General features: G+C 36.6%; 1 protein-coding gene across 2 annotated transcripts in view; it reads left to right on the forward strand.

The window, feature by feature from the left end:
- LOC128245705 (ferrochelatase, mitochondrial-like) overlaps positions 1-16,534 on the forward strand; it is a 19,487-nt gene continuing 2,953 nt past the window's right edge. Inside the window, exons 1-9 of one of the 2 annotated variants that reach the window (XM_052963929.1) lie at positions 1-51; positions 1,824-1,912; positions 2,473-2,589; positions 4,849-4,997; positions 6,225-6,297; positions 6,557-6,725; positions 7,002-7,100; positions 7,417-7,524; positions 15,294-15,458. In XM_052963929.1, the coding sequence (XP_052819889.1) occupies positions 2,492-2,589; positions 4,849-4,997; positions 6,225-6,297; positions 6,557-6,725; positions 7,002-7,100; positions 7,417-7,524; positions 15,294-15,458 (861 nt within the window). In that variant the 5' untranslated portion in view covers positions 1-51; positions 1,824-1,912; positions 2,473-2,491. Of the gene's footprint in view, positions 52-1,815; positions 1,913-2,472; positions 2,590-4,848; positions 4,998-6,224; positions 6,298-6,556; positions 6,726-7,001; positions 7,101-7,416; positions 7,525-15,293; positions 15,459-16,534 lie in introns of both variants that reach the window. The other variant, XM_052963928.1, reaches the window with a different exon arrangement.

The raw sequence follows: 16,534 nt of genomic DNA on the forward strand, positions 1-16,534 counted from the left end.
CTTCAGTGACACCGGCTAAGATGGCAAATCTACAACGACAGATTTTCAGAGGTTTGTATTTATAATTTTACTTACTAGTTCTAATCGATGCGCAGAATTTAAGTTTAATTTGTTATTAATAAGAGTGCAGAAGATTTTGTAATGTCGGTTTGATTTTGACTTTATAATGAGTATTTTGTAGAACATATTTTAATGTTGCATAACTGAAATTGTGTGTATTAAAAGTGTAACAGGTGGTAAAATTCATGACACATGAAGTGACTTCTGTTGCTATCATTTAAATTGATAAATGAGCCGCATCGCGCGATTTTGGGCCTTCGGACATATATTTGCTATTATTATGTTTTAAGGTATTTGGATTAAATGACATTTCAGTAAGTAATTGTGAATGTTTCATGATGATATCACTGAAATTGCGTAAGATACGTGTTGCGCATTTTGAATACTAAATTTGACGTCATTCCATCGTCGTCGTTACGAAAAAACATTTTTCAAATGACATGCAAAATTTACGTATCAATATTACAACTAGCTTATAATTTAAATTATTTTATAAACACACATTATTTAAGGAACATCAGTTTAGAAAGAAATCTGATTCATTTTCGTATTTCAATACATTGCACCGTTTAAATGCATACTATGAATGCAGTCAAAATAAGTCGGGACGAAATCCATAGTTACTTTGGAAATATGAGTAAACCAATGGTAATAAATTGTGGAGAAAATGAGGCACCAATGACAAACCTTTAAAAGAAAGAAGTTTGGAAGAACCAATGGTAATAAATTGTCGAGAAAATGAGGCACCAATGACAAACCTTTAAAAGAAAGAAGTTTGGAAGAAGTTGATATACATAGAAAAAAAACATTATTTTTGGCATTTTTTATTAATGATAATTTCATTTGTAATAATTATGTCTGAAGGCCCAAAATCGTGCGATTCGGCTCAAATCATCATTGAAATGCTGTTTTGCAGCTTATTTTAGTCTTTTTCTGCCTTTTATTTGAAGCAAAATTTGCAATATGAGTTCAGTTGCAACACATAACATATGTACCTGCTACATATCTAAATGTAGCTAAATAGCATCTGACATGATTCATCATATTTCAATGAGTTCAGAAATTTGGTACCATTAGCAAACGAGATGGTTTACAGGGGTTCTTCCACTATGGACAGTCATTTCACCCATGCCAGATGATTCATAATGTTCCACTTCTGAATTATTTTATTAAATAAATTATAAAAAACTTTGGATATTTTAAGGTTTGCGAGAAAAAAGATAAATTATATGCTTCAAATTGTTATTGAAAAATCCTCAGGCCAGTTATTTGGCAAGACGCATTATCACACTTTTGGATTGCATTTTTTTTTCAATTCCATTGCAATCATATGAATTAAAACAAAAGAAAACACCTGCTGAACACCTTAAAGCAAAGCCATTTCATGCATTTGAGAAATGTGGTACCTGAAGATTGAAAACATAAAAATGTAATCTTTTAATTCTTTAGCAAAAAAAATATTAAGTTATTTTATTTATTAATATTAAAATGCATTTAATCAAGTAAAACCTTCCAACAAAAATAGTCTCTGTAATATATTCCCCTATTTTCTATACATTCTCAGATAGTTTATCAAAATATTTATTAATATTAACTAAATAACATCTGATTTATTTGTATGACAAAGACAGGAATTCTTTTTACTCCTTATAGCTATTAAGCTATAAATTAATTTCCCTTAAAGGCCTAATCTTTTAATTTGCAGACTTATAATGAATTGTTGTATGAAATTAATTAAATGAGTAACTCTTTAAGCCTTTCAGAAGCAGTTTTGGCAAAGGTCATCATTACTGGAATCTCCTCCTGCTATAGCTTGTTTCAATGGCAAACTTAGATTTAGCAGCTCAGAAAGGTAAACATTGTTGATATGAAAGCTCTATAGAGCTTATATTTCTACTCATATGTTTTGAGAACACTGCTTACTAAGTAAGATCTTTTTTTTTCTCCATATTGCAAATTTGTTAAATTCTGCGTAATTTGATGAATTTTTAAATTTAAATAAATTTTAGCTAAATTTAATATGGCCAGTCATGTACTGTAGGCATGGTCAAAAGTCTACGAATGACCAATAAGTGATCAGTATCCGCTACAGCCCTGGTGTACATCAATGAAATTGACAATGTACATGTGGCTTCAATATTTTGGGGGGCATGAACCTGTTGCTGTTGTTGCTTGAAATAAGTTTGGATAATTTAAAACATGTGAAAAATATTTTAGGAGTCATTTAATTAAGGAGTAGCTTTTGGGTGAGACTGATGTTGAGGGATCCTGTCAAAGCTAATGGGGGATGTATAATTCACGCCTGTGATAGCTCTGACTGTGTTTGGAATGGAATTATAGTACTGCAAATGTTATAATCAATTCTATTTTAATTTCAAGTCATTTAGATGTATCTGTAATATTTGTTTTCAGGCCAAAGACCGGTATACTGATGTTGAACATGGGAGGTCCGGAGAACCTGGACGAGGTTCATGATTTCCTGCTTAATCTGTTCCTGGATAAGGACCTTATACAGCTGCCTGCACAGGAGTATGTATGCACACTATGTACATGCATACATGCTTTATATGCTCAGTGCATATAAAAAAAAAGATTTTATCACATCATATTTACACCTCAACTCCCATTCCTTAAATGAACTGCTTTTCGGCAATTGCGTTTATCATCCGATGAACGCAACATATTTGGATATGTTCGGATCGCAATTCATCGCATAACAATGTACATGAAAATTGTTGATCTTGTTAGTGTTTGTATTGTGTCAGCTGGTCCTGTAAAATATAAATCAACATTTAAGAAAGTGTTCATTTATGATATCTTGAGTGTAACTGTATTGTTGCCATAAATTGCTTCAATTTTATGTTTAAAAGTGATTTCAAGTGGTTGATCTTTTCCCGCTTTATTGTGATGTCATTTGATAAAATGTTTCCGGTTACAGTCGGGTCATTTAATTTAGGGAATGCAAGATGCAGTTGATTCAATTGAATTTCATTCTAATTTGATTTTTATAAATCATTTTGAATAAGATATAAAATGTTAAAGCTGCACTCGGACACACATATTTACCATTTTTACAACTTTTTTATTTTTTGTCTTGGAAAGGGGCAATTTTTGCGAAAATATCTGCAAACCAATGATATAAGGTTGCTTACAAAAAATCAGATCGTAGATTTTCATATTTCTATTTGAAAATTAATGTTTTATGGCTTAAACCGTTAGTAACAGTTTAAGAAAAATGTTTTTTAACTTAAAAACAAAGATCAGCGATCTATTTTTTTGTAAGCAGTCTTTTATTACTGGTTGCCATGGATTTTCACAAAAATTGGCTCGTTCCAAGACAAAAAATCTGTGAGAGTGCAGTTTTAAATCATATTTACAACATGTTAACAAAATTTGTAGATTTTCAAATGGTGATGATTGTTTTAATCTATGTTTATTTTCTATAAGACTGGCTTAGACAGTGTATTTTGAATGAAATCTAGATCCCAGCTGTCGAAGGTTTTTAAACGATACAAAGAAGACAAATAATTACACAAGCATGTTGGGTTTCGGTTAAAGTATTAGTTCAAGTTTATTTTTGTTACTCATAATCTTTAAATGAACTGAAATACAAGTTATGACCCTTTATTGACTTATAAATATTCACAAACTTCATGGGAAGGTAGGATAGGTCACCATGAAAATATGTTAGATGCTGAAGGCTATCTGTAAAGACAGGCCAAAATACCAATGGCTATCTTTCCACCCTGGGGCTTTTGTCACATTTCTGTGGCATACCTGTTGTAAATGTGGTTACCAAAGTTAGAACCATAAAATATCTCTAATGTCAAAATTTAGATTTTTATGCCCCCGAAGGTGGGCATATTAAAATCGCACCGTCCGTCCGTCCGGCTCTGTAACTTTCCCTTGTATGGACAGATTTTAATATAACTTGCCACATGTGTTCCACATACCAAGACGACGTGTCGCGTGCTAGACCCGTGTCCCTATCTCAAAGGTCAAGGTCACACTTAGTGTTTATTTACAATGGAGTGCTGCATATAAGGACATAGAGTATCGGTTGTTGTGTCCGGACTGTAATTTTCCCTTGTATTGACAGATTTTAAAATAACTTGCCACATGTGTTCCACGTACCAAGACGAAGTGTGGTGTGCAAGACCCGTGTCCCTACCTCAAAGGTCAAGGTCACACATAGTGTTTATTCGCAATGGAATGCTGCATATAAGGACATAGAGTATAGGTTGTCGTGTCCGGGCTGTTACTTTCCCTTGTATGGACAGATTTTAAAATCACTTGCTACATGGTTCCACGTACCAAGACGACGTGTTGTGTGCAAGACCCATGTCCCTACCTCTTAGGTGAAAGATTCACTAAGTGTTTATTCACAAGGGAATTCTGAATATAAGGACATAACAGTGTAGGTTATCAAGTATGGGTGGTATTTTTTTATGTTCAGAGGCAATTTAAAATAACTTGCCATATTATGTATTTGACACTTAAAGGCAAGATCAACTTTTCATGTACTGACCTTGTTCATAGGTCAATGTCACATTCGGGGGCATTCGTCACATACTGTGACAGCTCTTGTTATTTGTGTTTTACTTTATAAGTGTGGCTTTGTACTTGAGAAAATTTTATAAACCATAGGCTAAAATCACATTTAGGAAACTCAAGAACTTGAGATATTTTGAGGGGATAGGGTGCACCATCATCTTAGAATGCTTGTTTGTTTGGTGTTATATTGATTCTACCCCTTTACAACATGTATTTCTTTTATCTTTTCTTCAGTCGCCTAGCCCCATTGATAGCCAAACGAAGGACTCCCAAGATTCAGGAACAATACCATGAGATAGGAGGTGGCTCCCCTATCAAAAAGTGGACCCACCTACAGGGACAGGGAATGGTGGAAATACTGGATAGGATAAGCCCAGAAACAGGTTATTTACTTGCTGCACTAAAGCAGGTTCAGATGGTGTTGGATTTGCCATATATCAGTAAATGTTCATTTTACTTGTTTTCAATCCCCCGCCTTGGAGTGGGGAGGGGATTATAGGAATGCATTTCATCACTTTGTGTTCACACTACAACTTACTTATGCATTGATGGATTACCATATAACTTAGAACAAATGTTGTCCTCATTGATACAATGTGCAGTGACCTTGACCCTGGTCCATTCCTCAAAGGTCAAGGTCACACAAGATATTCAAAGGTCAGAGTACATAATTAAGTGTTTGTTAATTTAAAGTGTTAAACAAGTTCACAGATTGATACTTTGTGCACTCTGCCGAACATTATCATTATGTGCAAGTTTAAAATTTTAATGGACACAAATGTGATTATATATTTATAACATGTGATTTCTCTTCAAAAGCAGTAAAACAATGTTATGACATTACCACAATATATATGTATCACTTTAGCGAAAATACAAGACTTGCTATTTCATCGATGTTATAAATCAAAGACTCAGTTTTCTTCTTCTTCTTTTTCAGCCAATATAACCTTGACATTGATCTTACCTACACTACACACAATCTGAATAACTTGAACAAATATCCTTTTATAACATGTTCATAATATTTAGGTTACCGATATAACAACTTGTATTTCCTATTTTCCCACTCTTGGCCAGTGGTAGTGTACAATTTTGGTCAGATTCACTGCACCAGTGTTATTTGTGCAAAGGGTGACATAAACCTGTTGTAATCAAACTTGAACTTACTGGTACCCTGTATTTCATGGAGTAAAACATGTGTACAAAAATCAATTCACTCTGTCTGTCCTTTCAGGAATTAATGTCTGTATATGGTATTTGACAACTTTTGGGTAGAAGAAGGGGCATTACTCTATTAATTAAACTTATCTTGTACTTTAACTGTACTGTTGTCCAGAAACTGTATTTTTAGCAAATTCTAGGATTAAAAGGGGCATTAACTGTAAAGAATTAGTGGTTTGAAGTGAAAGGCAAACTTGCCCTTTATTGAATTGTACTTAACTTGTGTACCAATTTTTTTTATAATCTGTCAACCTTTTCATGAGTTATGGTCTGGACAGAGCGTAATGACAAACTGACAACCTCTCTCCTATATAACCCTCTATTTTGTGTGAGTATAAATACGTATTGTTTGCACATGATTAATTTTCTTTATACCTTTTTTGTAGCTCCTCATAAACACTACATCGGATTCCGATATGTGAACCCCCTCACAGAAGATGCCCTAGAACAGATGGAAAAGTAACACCTGTATTTCTTTCTCCTTTTGTTGTACAATAATTTGTCTCAATCTGTATATATGTTGGTTCTTGTGTTTTTAACCCTGTCATTCAGGCTTCTTCAATAAAAAAATCTGTACAAGTTTACTGTATAACATAGTGAGTTTAAAAGCAATCCTTGTTTAATGAGTGTACAGTATGCTTGCATGTTATGTCTTGCGGTCTTATCTTTAGGCTTATAAAAGCATTATTCATGAATGTGTACATCTGTCTGGCTGCAGGGATGGTGTGCGTCGTGGTATCGCCTTCTCCCAGTATCCCCAGTACAGCTGCTCCACCACTGGTAGTAGTATGAACGCAATCTACAAGCATTATCACAAGCGTGGCGTCGTCAGCCAGATTGCATGGAGCTCTATAGACAGATGGCCGACACATTCAGCCCTTATAAAGGTTAGTAAATGATCATTAAGTTAAGTTATGGTTATAAGCATAATGATGAAACTTATCTACAGTCATGACCACATGATAGGGTTGTCTGCCAGATTGTCTGAGCTCCTTCAACAGAGAGAAAGTATCTCCAGCACATACCTTTGGTTAATTTTTTTTCAGACTGTATACACATGAGCAATACTTTAATACATACATATAAACCCTTACCTCCGTAGATATCTACTGTTTGACTACCTTTGACCCTTTGGGTGACATGTAGTGTTATCTCTTGTTTAGACGCATGCCCAGCACATCCGAGAAGAGCTGGCCAAATTCCCGGAATCTGTGAGAGATGATGTGGTGATTCTCTTCTCTGCACACTCTCTGCCACAGAGGGTAAATTAACACACATATTTATTATTTCTGTGTGTGTTTCTTGTGTAAGCAAAATATGTATAAATGTAAAATCCAAAAAGATGCATACCTGTCTGAATCTATAAATCATTTAGGAAGTTTATAAAAAACAACAACCCAAACAGGTTTCTACGGGTTGAACATTAACCTTCTTGCTTCTGATAATGTCGATTACTGATTTGAAGGAGTTACTGTTAACTTCCAAACTATGGTAACCTTCTTTTAAGTTGATATTTTCATGTCCTATTTTGAACATATGACAGTGTTTTGGATTGACAACTTTTCCCTCTTGTCCCAGAGTCAGGATCGTGGTGACCCGTATACAACAGAGGTAGCTGCCACGGTGATGGCTGTTATGGAAGAACTGGGTCAAACACACTCGTACAGGCTCGTGTGGCAGTCCAAGGTCAGTTAAAGTGATATGAGGGATGTATACATACATTGGCAAAGTTGAATGAGGCAATGAATGAGTCGAGTCTCTTAGAGAAATAAAATAACAGCTTTATTCTAGGGATGCAAACGAATGACAAACTTGATATTCGATTATTCTGAAATTCTTTCAATCTAATATTCGATTATCAAAATGAATCTTTTAGCAGTGTAGTAGACTATCATTAGTTTTTCGCTATAGTAATACCTGAGGCCTTTTCATTATTCTTTGTTGTAGCCAGTACACGCAAGGGTCCTGATCTTTCCCAAAATAAGCATCTGAAATTCCCCATGTTCAAAAAAAAAAATCCAACAAAAAGCAATAGAATTTGATCATGCAAAACAACTTCAAATAATTTCAATTTCTCTGAATTCAAATTTGTATACAAGACGAGGTACGTAAATTCCAGGTTGAATGTTGTGATGCGCCAACAGAGGGTCGTTCTGTAGGACGAACAGCCTTGTTCTGAGATTGACCTCTACTAAATATAACGATGAAAATTTCAAACCAACTCGGGAATTATTTAAATAAATAAACGAAAATAACGGTGAATTTTGATTCATCTATTGTACAACAATACAGGAAATATATCCTAAGAGGCTATTCTTAACAGTTACATTTCCTAGCACGAACATTTTATCGAAACATGGAAAACAGTTTAAAGCACATTTCTAGCACATGCCATTCATATCATCAAGGCGATGCACCGGTTAATGGGCAGCCAAGAGAACACTTTTGTGACCAATTCTGTAAATCCTTCAATCATTAAAAATTGCCGAAAACAATTGAAACTTATTCGATGTCACTTGTATAATAACCAGTCTTCGTAAACTTACGGGGACTGTCTATAGTCCCCTACGCTATGTCCATAATTGACATATGACGTGTGTTTGTATTCATTGCATTCACACCTCAGACAAGAGTAAAAACAAGAGAAATAACAATTATACACAACAAGACAGTGGTAGCAAAAAGCTTTGTTTTTTTATTTATAAAAAAAAAACCCATCTAATAATTATGTCTCCCCCATTCATGGGGAGACATATTGTTTTTGCCTTGTCCGTCAGTCAGTCAGTATGTCACACTGCGTTTCCGCTCAATAACTATAGAACGCTTAGACCTAGGAACTTCATACTTGGTATGCTAGTTGGTCATGTCTGGTAGATGACCCCTATTGATTTTGGGGTCATTAGGTCAATGGTCAAGGTCTCCGTGACCTTGAGGTGAAGAAACGGTTTCCGCTCAATAACTAAAGATCCTTTGGGTCCAGGAACTTCATACTTGGTATGCTAGTTGTTCATGACTAGGAGATGACCCCTATTGATTTTGAGATCAGAAGGTCAAAGGTCAAGGTTACCTTAAAGTAAAAAATGATATGTTGGCAGTGACCTTAAGCTTAAAAATTGTTTCAGCTCAATAACTAAAGAACACTTGCACCCAGGATCTTCATGCTTGGTATGCTAGTTGGTCATGACTAGAAGATGACCCCTAATCGTCTTGAGATCTTTAGGTCAAAGGTCAAGGTCGCCGTGACCTTGAGGTGAAGAAACAGTTTCCGCTCAATAACTAAAGATCCTTTGGGTCTAGGAACTTCATACTTAGTATGCTAGTTGGTCATGACTAGTAGATGACTCCTATTGATTTTGAGATCAGTAGGTCAAAGGTCAAGGTCACCCTGACCTTGAGGTGAAGAAAAGGTTTCCGCTCAATCACTAAAAAACGCTTGCACCCAGGAACTTGATACTTGGTGTGCAAGTTGGTCATGACTAGTAGATGAGTAGATGACCCCTATTGATTTTTTTATCAGTCCGTTAATCAGTCATTCAGTCCGTCAGTCTGTATGTCACACTTTGTTTCCGCTCAATAAATAAAGAATGCTTGCACCCAGGAACTTTATACTTGGTATGCTAGTCGGTCATGACTAGATGACCCCTATTGATTTTGAGATCAGTAGGTTAAAGGTCAAGGTTGCCGTGACCTTGAGGAGAAGAAACTGTTTCCGCTCAATAACTAAAGAACGCTTGCACCCAGGAACTTCATACTTGGTATGCTAGTTGGTCATGACTAAAAAATGACTCCTAATGATTTTGTGATCACTAGGTCAAAGGTCAAGGTTGCCCTGACCTTGAGGTGAAGAAACGGTTTCCGCTCAATCACTAAAAAACACTTGCACCCAGGATCTTCATACTTGGTGTGCAAGTTGGTCATGACTAGTAGATGACCCATATTGATTTTTTTATCAGTCCGTTAATCAGTCATTCAGTCCGTCAGTCTGTATGTCACACTTTGTTTCCGCTCAATAAATAAAGAACGCTTGCACCCAGGAACTTCATGCTTGGTATGCTAGTTGGTCATGACTAGAAGATGACCCCTAATGATTTTGAGATCACTAGGTCAAAGGTCAAGGTCGAAGGTCGCTGTGACCTTGAGGTGAAGAAACAGTTTCAGCTCAATAACTAAAGATCCTTTGGGTCTAGGATCTTCATACTTGGTATGCTAGTTGGTCATGACTAGTAGATGACTCCTATTGATTTTGAGATCAGTAGGTCAAAGGTTAAGGTCACCGTGACCTTGAGGTGAAGAAACGGTTTCCGCTCAATAACTAAAGAACGCTTGCACCCAGGAACTTCATGCTAGGTATGCTAGTTGGTCATGACTAGAAGATGACCCCTAATGATTTTGAGATCACTAGGGCAAAGGTCAAGGTCGCCATGACCTTGAGGTGAAGAAACAGTTTCCGCTCAATAACTAAAGATCCTTTGGGTCTAGGAACTTCATACTTAGTATGCTAGTTGGTCATGACTAGTAGATGACTCCTATTGATTTTGAGATCAGTAGGTCAAAGGTCAAGGTCACCCTGACCTTGAGGTGAAGAAACAGTTTCCGCTCAATAACTAAAGATCCTTTGGGTCTAGGAACTTCATACTTAGTATGCTAGTTGGTCATGACTAGTAGATAACTCCTATTGATTTTGAGATCAGTAGGTCAAAGGTCAAGGTCACCCTGACCTTGAGGTGAAGAAACGGTTTCCGCTCAATCACTAAAGAACGCTTGCACCCAGGAACTTGATACTTGGTGTGCAAGTTGGTCATGACTAGTAGATGACCCCTATTGTTTTTATTATCAGTCCGTTAATCAGTCATTCAGTCCGTCAGTCTGTATGTCACGCTTTGTTTCCGCTCAATAAATAAAGAACGCTTGCACCCAGGAATTTCATACTTGGTATGTTAGTCGGTCATGACTAGTAGATGACCCCTATTGATTTTGAGATCAGTAGGTTAAAGGTCAAGGTTGCCGTGACCTTGAGGAGAAGAAACGGTTTCCGCTCAATAACTAAAGAACGCTTGCACCCAGGAACTTCATACTTGGTATGCTAGTTGGTCATGACTAAAAAATGACTCCTAATGATTTTGTGATCACTAGGTCAAAGGTCAAGGTTGCCCTGACCTTGAGGTGAAGAAACGGTTTCCGCTCAATCACTAAAAAACACTTGCACCCAGGATCTTCATACTTGGTGTGCAAGTTGGTCATGACTAGTAGATGACCCATATTGATTTTTTTATCAGTCCGTTAATCAGTCATTCAGTCCGTCAGTCTGTATGTCACACTTTGTTTCCGCTCAATAAATAAAGAACGCTTGCACCCAGGAACTTCATGCTTGGTATGCTAGTTGGTCATGACTAGAAGATGACCCCTAATGATTTTGAGATCACTAGGTCAAAGGTCAAGGTCGAAGGTCGCTGTGACCTTGAGGTGAAGAAACAGTTTCAGCTCAATAACTAAAGATCCTTTGGGTCTAGGATCTTCATACTTGGTATGCTAGTTGGTCATGACTAGTAGATGACTCCTATTGATTTTGAGATCAGTAGGTCAAAGGTTAAGGTCACCGTGACCTTGAGGTGAAGAAACGGTTTCCGCTCAATAACTAAAGAACGCTTGCACCCAGGAACTTCATGCTAGGTATGCTAGTTGGTCATGACTAGAAGATGACCCCTAATGATTTTGAGATCACTAGGGCAAAGGTCAAGGTCGCCATGACCTTGAGGTGAAGAAACAGTTTCCGCTCAATAACTAAAGATCCTTTGGGTCTAGGAACTTCATACTTAGTATGCTAGTTGGTCATGACTAGTAGATGACTCCTATTGATTTTGAGATCAGTAGGTCAAAGGTCAAGGTCACCCTGACCTTGAGGTGAAGAAACAGTTTCCGCTCAATAACTAAAGATCCTTTGGGTCTAGGAACTTCATACTTAGTATGCTAGTTGGTCATGACTAGTAGATAACTCCTATTGATTTTGAGATCAGTAGGTCAAAGGTCAAGGTCACCCTGACCTTGAGGTGAAGAAACGGTTTCCGCTCAATCACTAAAGAACGCTTGCACCCAGGAACTTGATACTTGGTGTGCAAGTTGGTCATGACTAGTAGATGACCCCTATTGTTTTTATTATCAGTCCGTTAATCAGTCATTCAGTCCGTCAGTCTGTATGTCACGCTTTGTTTCCGCTCAATAAATAAAGAACGCTTGCACCCAGGAATTTCATACTTGGTATGTTAGTCGGTCATGACTAGTAGATGACCCCTATTGATTTTGAGATCAGTAGGTTAAAGGTCAAGGTTGCCGTGACCTTGAGGAGAAGAAACGGTTTCCGCTCAAAAACTAAAGAACGTTTGCACCCAGGAACTTCATACTTGGTATGCTAGTTAGTCATGACTAGAAAATGACTCCTAATGATTTTGAGATCACTAGGTCAAAGGTCAAGGTCGCCGTGACCTTGAGGTGAAGATTTTGCTCAAAACCTAAAGATCCTTTGGGTCCAGGAACTTCATACTTGGTATGCTAGTTGGTCATGACTAGTAGATGACTACTATTGATTTTGAGATCAGTAGGTCAAAGGTCAAGGTCACCCTGACCTTGAGGAGAAGAAACGGTTTCCGCTCAATCACTAAAGAACACTTGCACCCAGGAACTTGATACTTGGTATGCTAGTCGGTCATGACTAGTAGATGACCCCTATTGATTTTGAGATCAGTAGGTCAAAGGTCAAGGTTGTCGTGACCTTGAGATGAAGAAACGGTTACCGCTTAGTAACTACAGAACACTTGCACCCAAGAACTTAGTACTTAATTCATGTAGATGATTCCTATTGATGTTTTGATCAGTAGGTCAAAGGTCAAGGTCATAATGACCTTGAGCTGAAAAATGGTTTCCGATCAATAATTGAATAACGCTTGCGCCCAGGAACTTCATACAATGCAAACTTTGTTTACATTTTCCGAGATTAATCAACAACACTTTTTTTCTCTTCACTATTTAATACGGGTGAATAAACCAAACTTCACTGTTGGTTCGTCTCCAGTCCAAAATTACAAATTTCATGTCCAGCATTTATTTTTTCTCAGCTACGACCACACAATAGGGGAGACAAGCGCTTTTTCAAAAAAGCAATCTAGTTGAATACCGATTTTGACTTTCGAATACCAAACGTTCGATCGAATATTCAAATTTTTGTTTGCATCCCTACTTTATCCACATACATATGACAACATTGACACAATTTATTAATACTATAAAACAGACTAGGAGTGTAAGTCAATGTGTGTCATGTAAGTATATAAAGCACTGATACTGAGTCTTTCACTGTCAACTGGCCAAATAACGAGTGCAAGGGTTAAACCACCATTCCTTTAAAATTTCTCATCTACAGACTTACTTACAGATGTGAGCAAAGTCACTTACAGATGTGAGCAAAAATACTCCTTGTCCATCGGTCAGCATGTCAAATAGTAAAAGTAGGCCCCAGATCAAATAAAAAGGCAGCATGTCAAATAATAAAAGTAGGCCTGCAATCAGCATGTCGGTGAGCATGTCAAATAATAAAAGTAGGCCTGCAATCAGCATATCTGTGAGCATGTCAAATAATAAAAGTAGGCCTGCAATCAGCATAAGAGGCAAAATGTCAAATAATAAAAGTAGGCCCCAGAACATCATATCGGTGAGCATGTCAAATAATAAAAGTAGCCCTGCAATCAGCAAAAAAGGCAGCATGTCAAATAATAAAAGTAGGCCCCAGATCAGCATATCTGTGAGCATGTCAAATAATAGTTGACCTGCGATCACCTTAAAAGACAGCATGTCAAATAATAAACGTAGTCACTGCGCGCATATCCATGACAACCACGAATTGTCACATATCCATACGCATTTATTTTCACTACGCACAAAAGAGTTCCAGTAAAAAGTACATTTTTACTTAATTTTGTTTAACTGAGGTGGGAGAAAAAGCATCTTCCATAGCCAGGGCTTCCATTAGTTGGAAACTGGAAGTATGAACTTCCTGTCAATCAATTTTGGAAGTTTTACACTGAATGTTGAAGTAAAAATCTAATGAATATAATATCATTTTCAACTATTTTTCAACAAGTATATATTCAAAATAAAAAAATGCAACTTTACCTTATATAACAATTCATTTTACTTAAAAACAGTTAAACTGATTGAAATTGTGACTATAAAGTAATATTGACGAAGGGTTTTGATATTTTGTACTTTCAAGCTTTCTACTTTGGAAGTTTTTGTACTTCCAAGGAATCAATTTTGGAAGTTTTAACCCATTTCTAGGGAGTAATATACTTCCAAACTTCCTTTAACGGAAACCCTGTAAAGCCGCTCGTGTAAGATGGGTTCATCCCAACCCTTTCGCAGGGTGTTTTGCGGAAACTCGGAAAACCTCGTTTCCCCAAAACACCCTAAGCTCTGGTCGGGATAAACCTATCTTACACTCTCGGCCATGGTAGATACTTATAATCTTGCATTTAATAGATTTTTCCTCTTCACTTTTTTACTTAGAAATTCTAGTTAAGGTTTTGCATGTAATCTAATTTTACAGTGATCCAAGCATGTTTCACTAAATTTTCAATCCTTAAACTTAAAAGTGGCGTGATAGTCAAACTTAAAAGTGGCTTGACAGTCAAACTTAAAAGTGGCTTGACAGTCAAACTTAAAAGTGGCGTGATAGTCAAACTTAAAAGTGGCTTGACAGTCAAACTTAAAAGTGGTGTGATTATCAAACTTAAAAGTGGCGTGATAGTCGAACTTAAAAGTGGCGTGACAGTCAAACTTAAAAGTGGCATGATAGTCGAACTAAATAAGTGGCGTGATAGTCAAACTTAAAAATGGCGTGATAGATGAACTTAAAAGTGGCATGACAGTCAAACTTAAAAGTGGCTTGACAGTCAAACTTAAAAGTGGCGTGATTATCAAACTTAAAATTGGCGTGATAGTCAAACTTAAAAGTGGCGTGATAGTCAAACTTAAAAGTGGCATGATAGTCGAACTTAAAAGTGGTGTGATAGTCGAACTTAAAAATGGCGTGATAGATGAACTTAAAAGTGGCATGATAGTCGAACTTTAAAGTGGTGTGATAGTCAAACTTAAAATTGGCGTGATAGTCAAACTTAAAAGTGACGTGATAGTCAAACTTAAAATTGGCATGATAGTCGAACTTAAAAGTGGTGTGATAGTTGAACTTAAAATTGGCATGATAGTCAAACTTAAAAGTGACGTGATAGTTGAACTTAAAAGTTGCGTAATAGTCGAGCGTGCAGTCTCTGTGACAGTTCTTGATGTTTTGAAAGAAAATTTGTGATGTTTAAATTAACGTTTCACACCGGAGGTATTTAGTGAAATATTATCCTGGGATCTTGACATTGACATGCTTTAGTATCGGTGATCTTGACTTGTTTTAGGTTGGTCCTTTGAAATGGCTGGAGCCACAGACAGACCAAGCAATAAAGGCGTTGGCCGAGCGCGGACAGAAGAACATTCTGCTGGTGCCGATTGCCTTCACGTCGGACCATATTGAGACCCTGTATGAGCTGGACCTGGAGTACTCCAAGGAACTGGGAGAGAAGGTGTGATTTCAGAGCTTCACACTTACATTATATAAGTGGAATAGTCAAATTTAGTCATACAGGTTCTTAACATGCCCAATCTGCTGTTTAAACTAAGACAAATTTATCCACTATGGATTTATAGCTTTTTTACTGTTCGAAGAATAAGGAGGGCTAAACTACTCACACCGGCGTCCAATTAAAGTTTTAAGGGCAAGTTAGCATTTTCACTTTGCATTACTCCAATACCCTTTATTCAATTCACTTCATACCTCTCAGGAATGTTCAGACGATCACACAATATGGTTACATAACTCCTTAATACAAGTTTGCCCTTGAATATCTCAAAAACTGTGGTTTAAGTTTTAGGGCATATGGTGTCCGGTTCAAGTTTAAAGGCAAGTTGGGATTTTCACCAGTTACTTTTATACCGAACATTTAATTGACTTCATATTCCACACAGTAATTTAAAGGTCATCACACAATTAGGAAATACAATTAACGTCCTTTGATTGATTTAGAAAGTTTGGTTAAAGTTTAAGGGCAACTTAGAGTTTTAACTCAGATCTCAAATTTCGATCATTCAATGGACTACATACTTTACAGTTATTCACTTCCATCACACAATTAGGATACATGACTTTATATAAACCTTTTTACAAAATAAGGCCCTTGATTGACTTTTAATATTTGGCATAGCAGTGTATAGTCAAGCATCCTGTCCTATGACAGCTTTTGTTTAGCTGTGCAAGTGACAAATGTCTTGATTTGATGAAATTATGTATTGCATGAAACTTACTGGTCCCAATATCATGCAAATTCTTAAGTCATATCTCAATCTTAGCGCATTTTACCACATAGCATAAAAGTTGATACAATCATGTACCGGTATGTTTTACACTTTTTTAAAGCCCATGCTCTTATAGAATATGTTGAAACAGTGGGCAAGATTCCAAAGAAAACATTATTTTACAGCAAAAAAAACAACAGCCATTGTTTTGAGCACTTAATCAAGAAAGTTATTTTTCTAGAATCAGTTTTCTTTGAAATATTAACAAACCTTAAATCTTCACAATCTTTGAGAAAATATGTTTTTA

Source organism: Mya arenaria, chromosome 9 (assembly GCF_026914265.1).
Source record: "Mya arenaria isolate MELC-2E11 chromosome 9, ASM2691426v1".
Lineage (NCBI taxonomy): Eukaryota > Metazoa > Mollusca > Bivalvia > Myida > Myidae > Mya > Mya arenaria.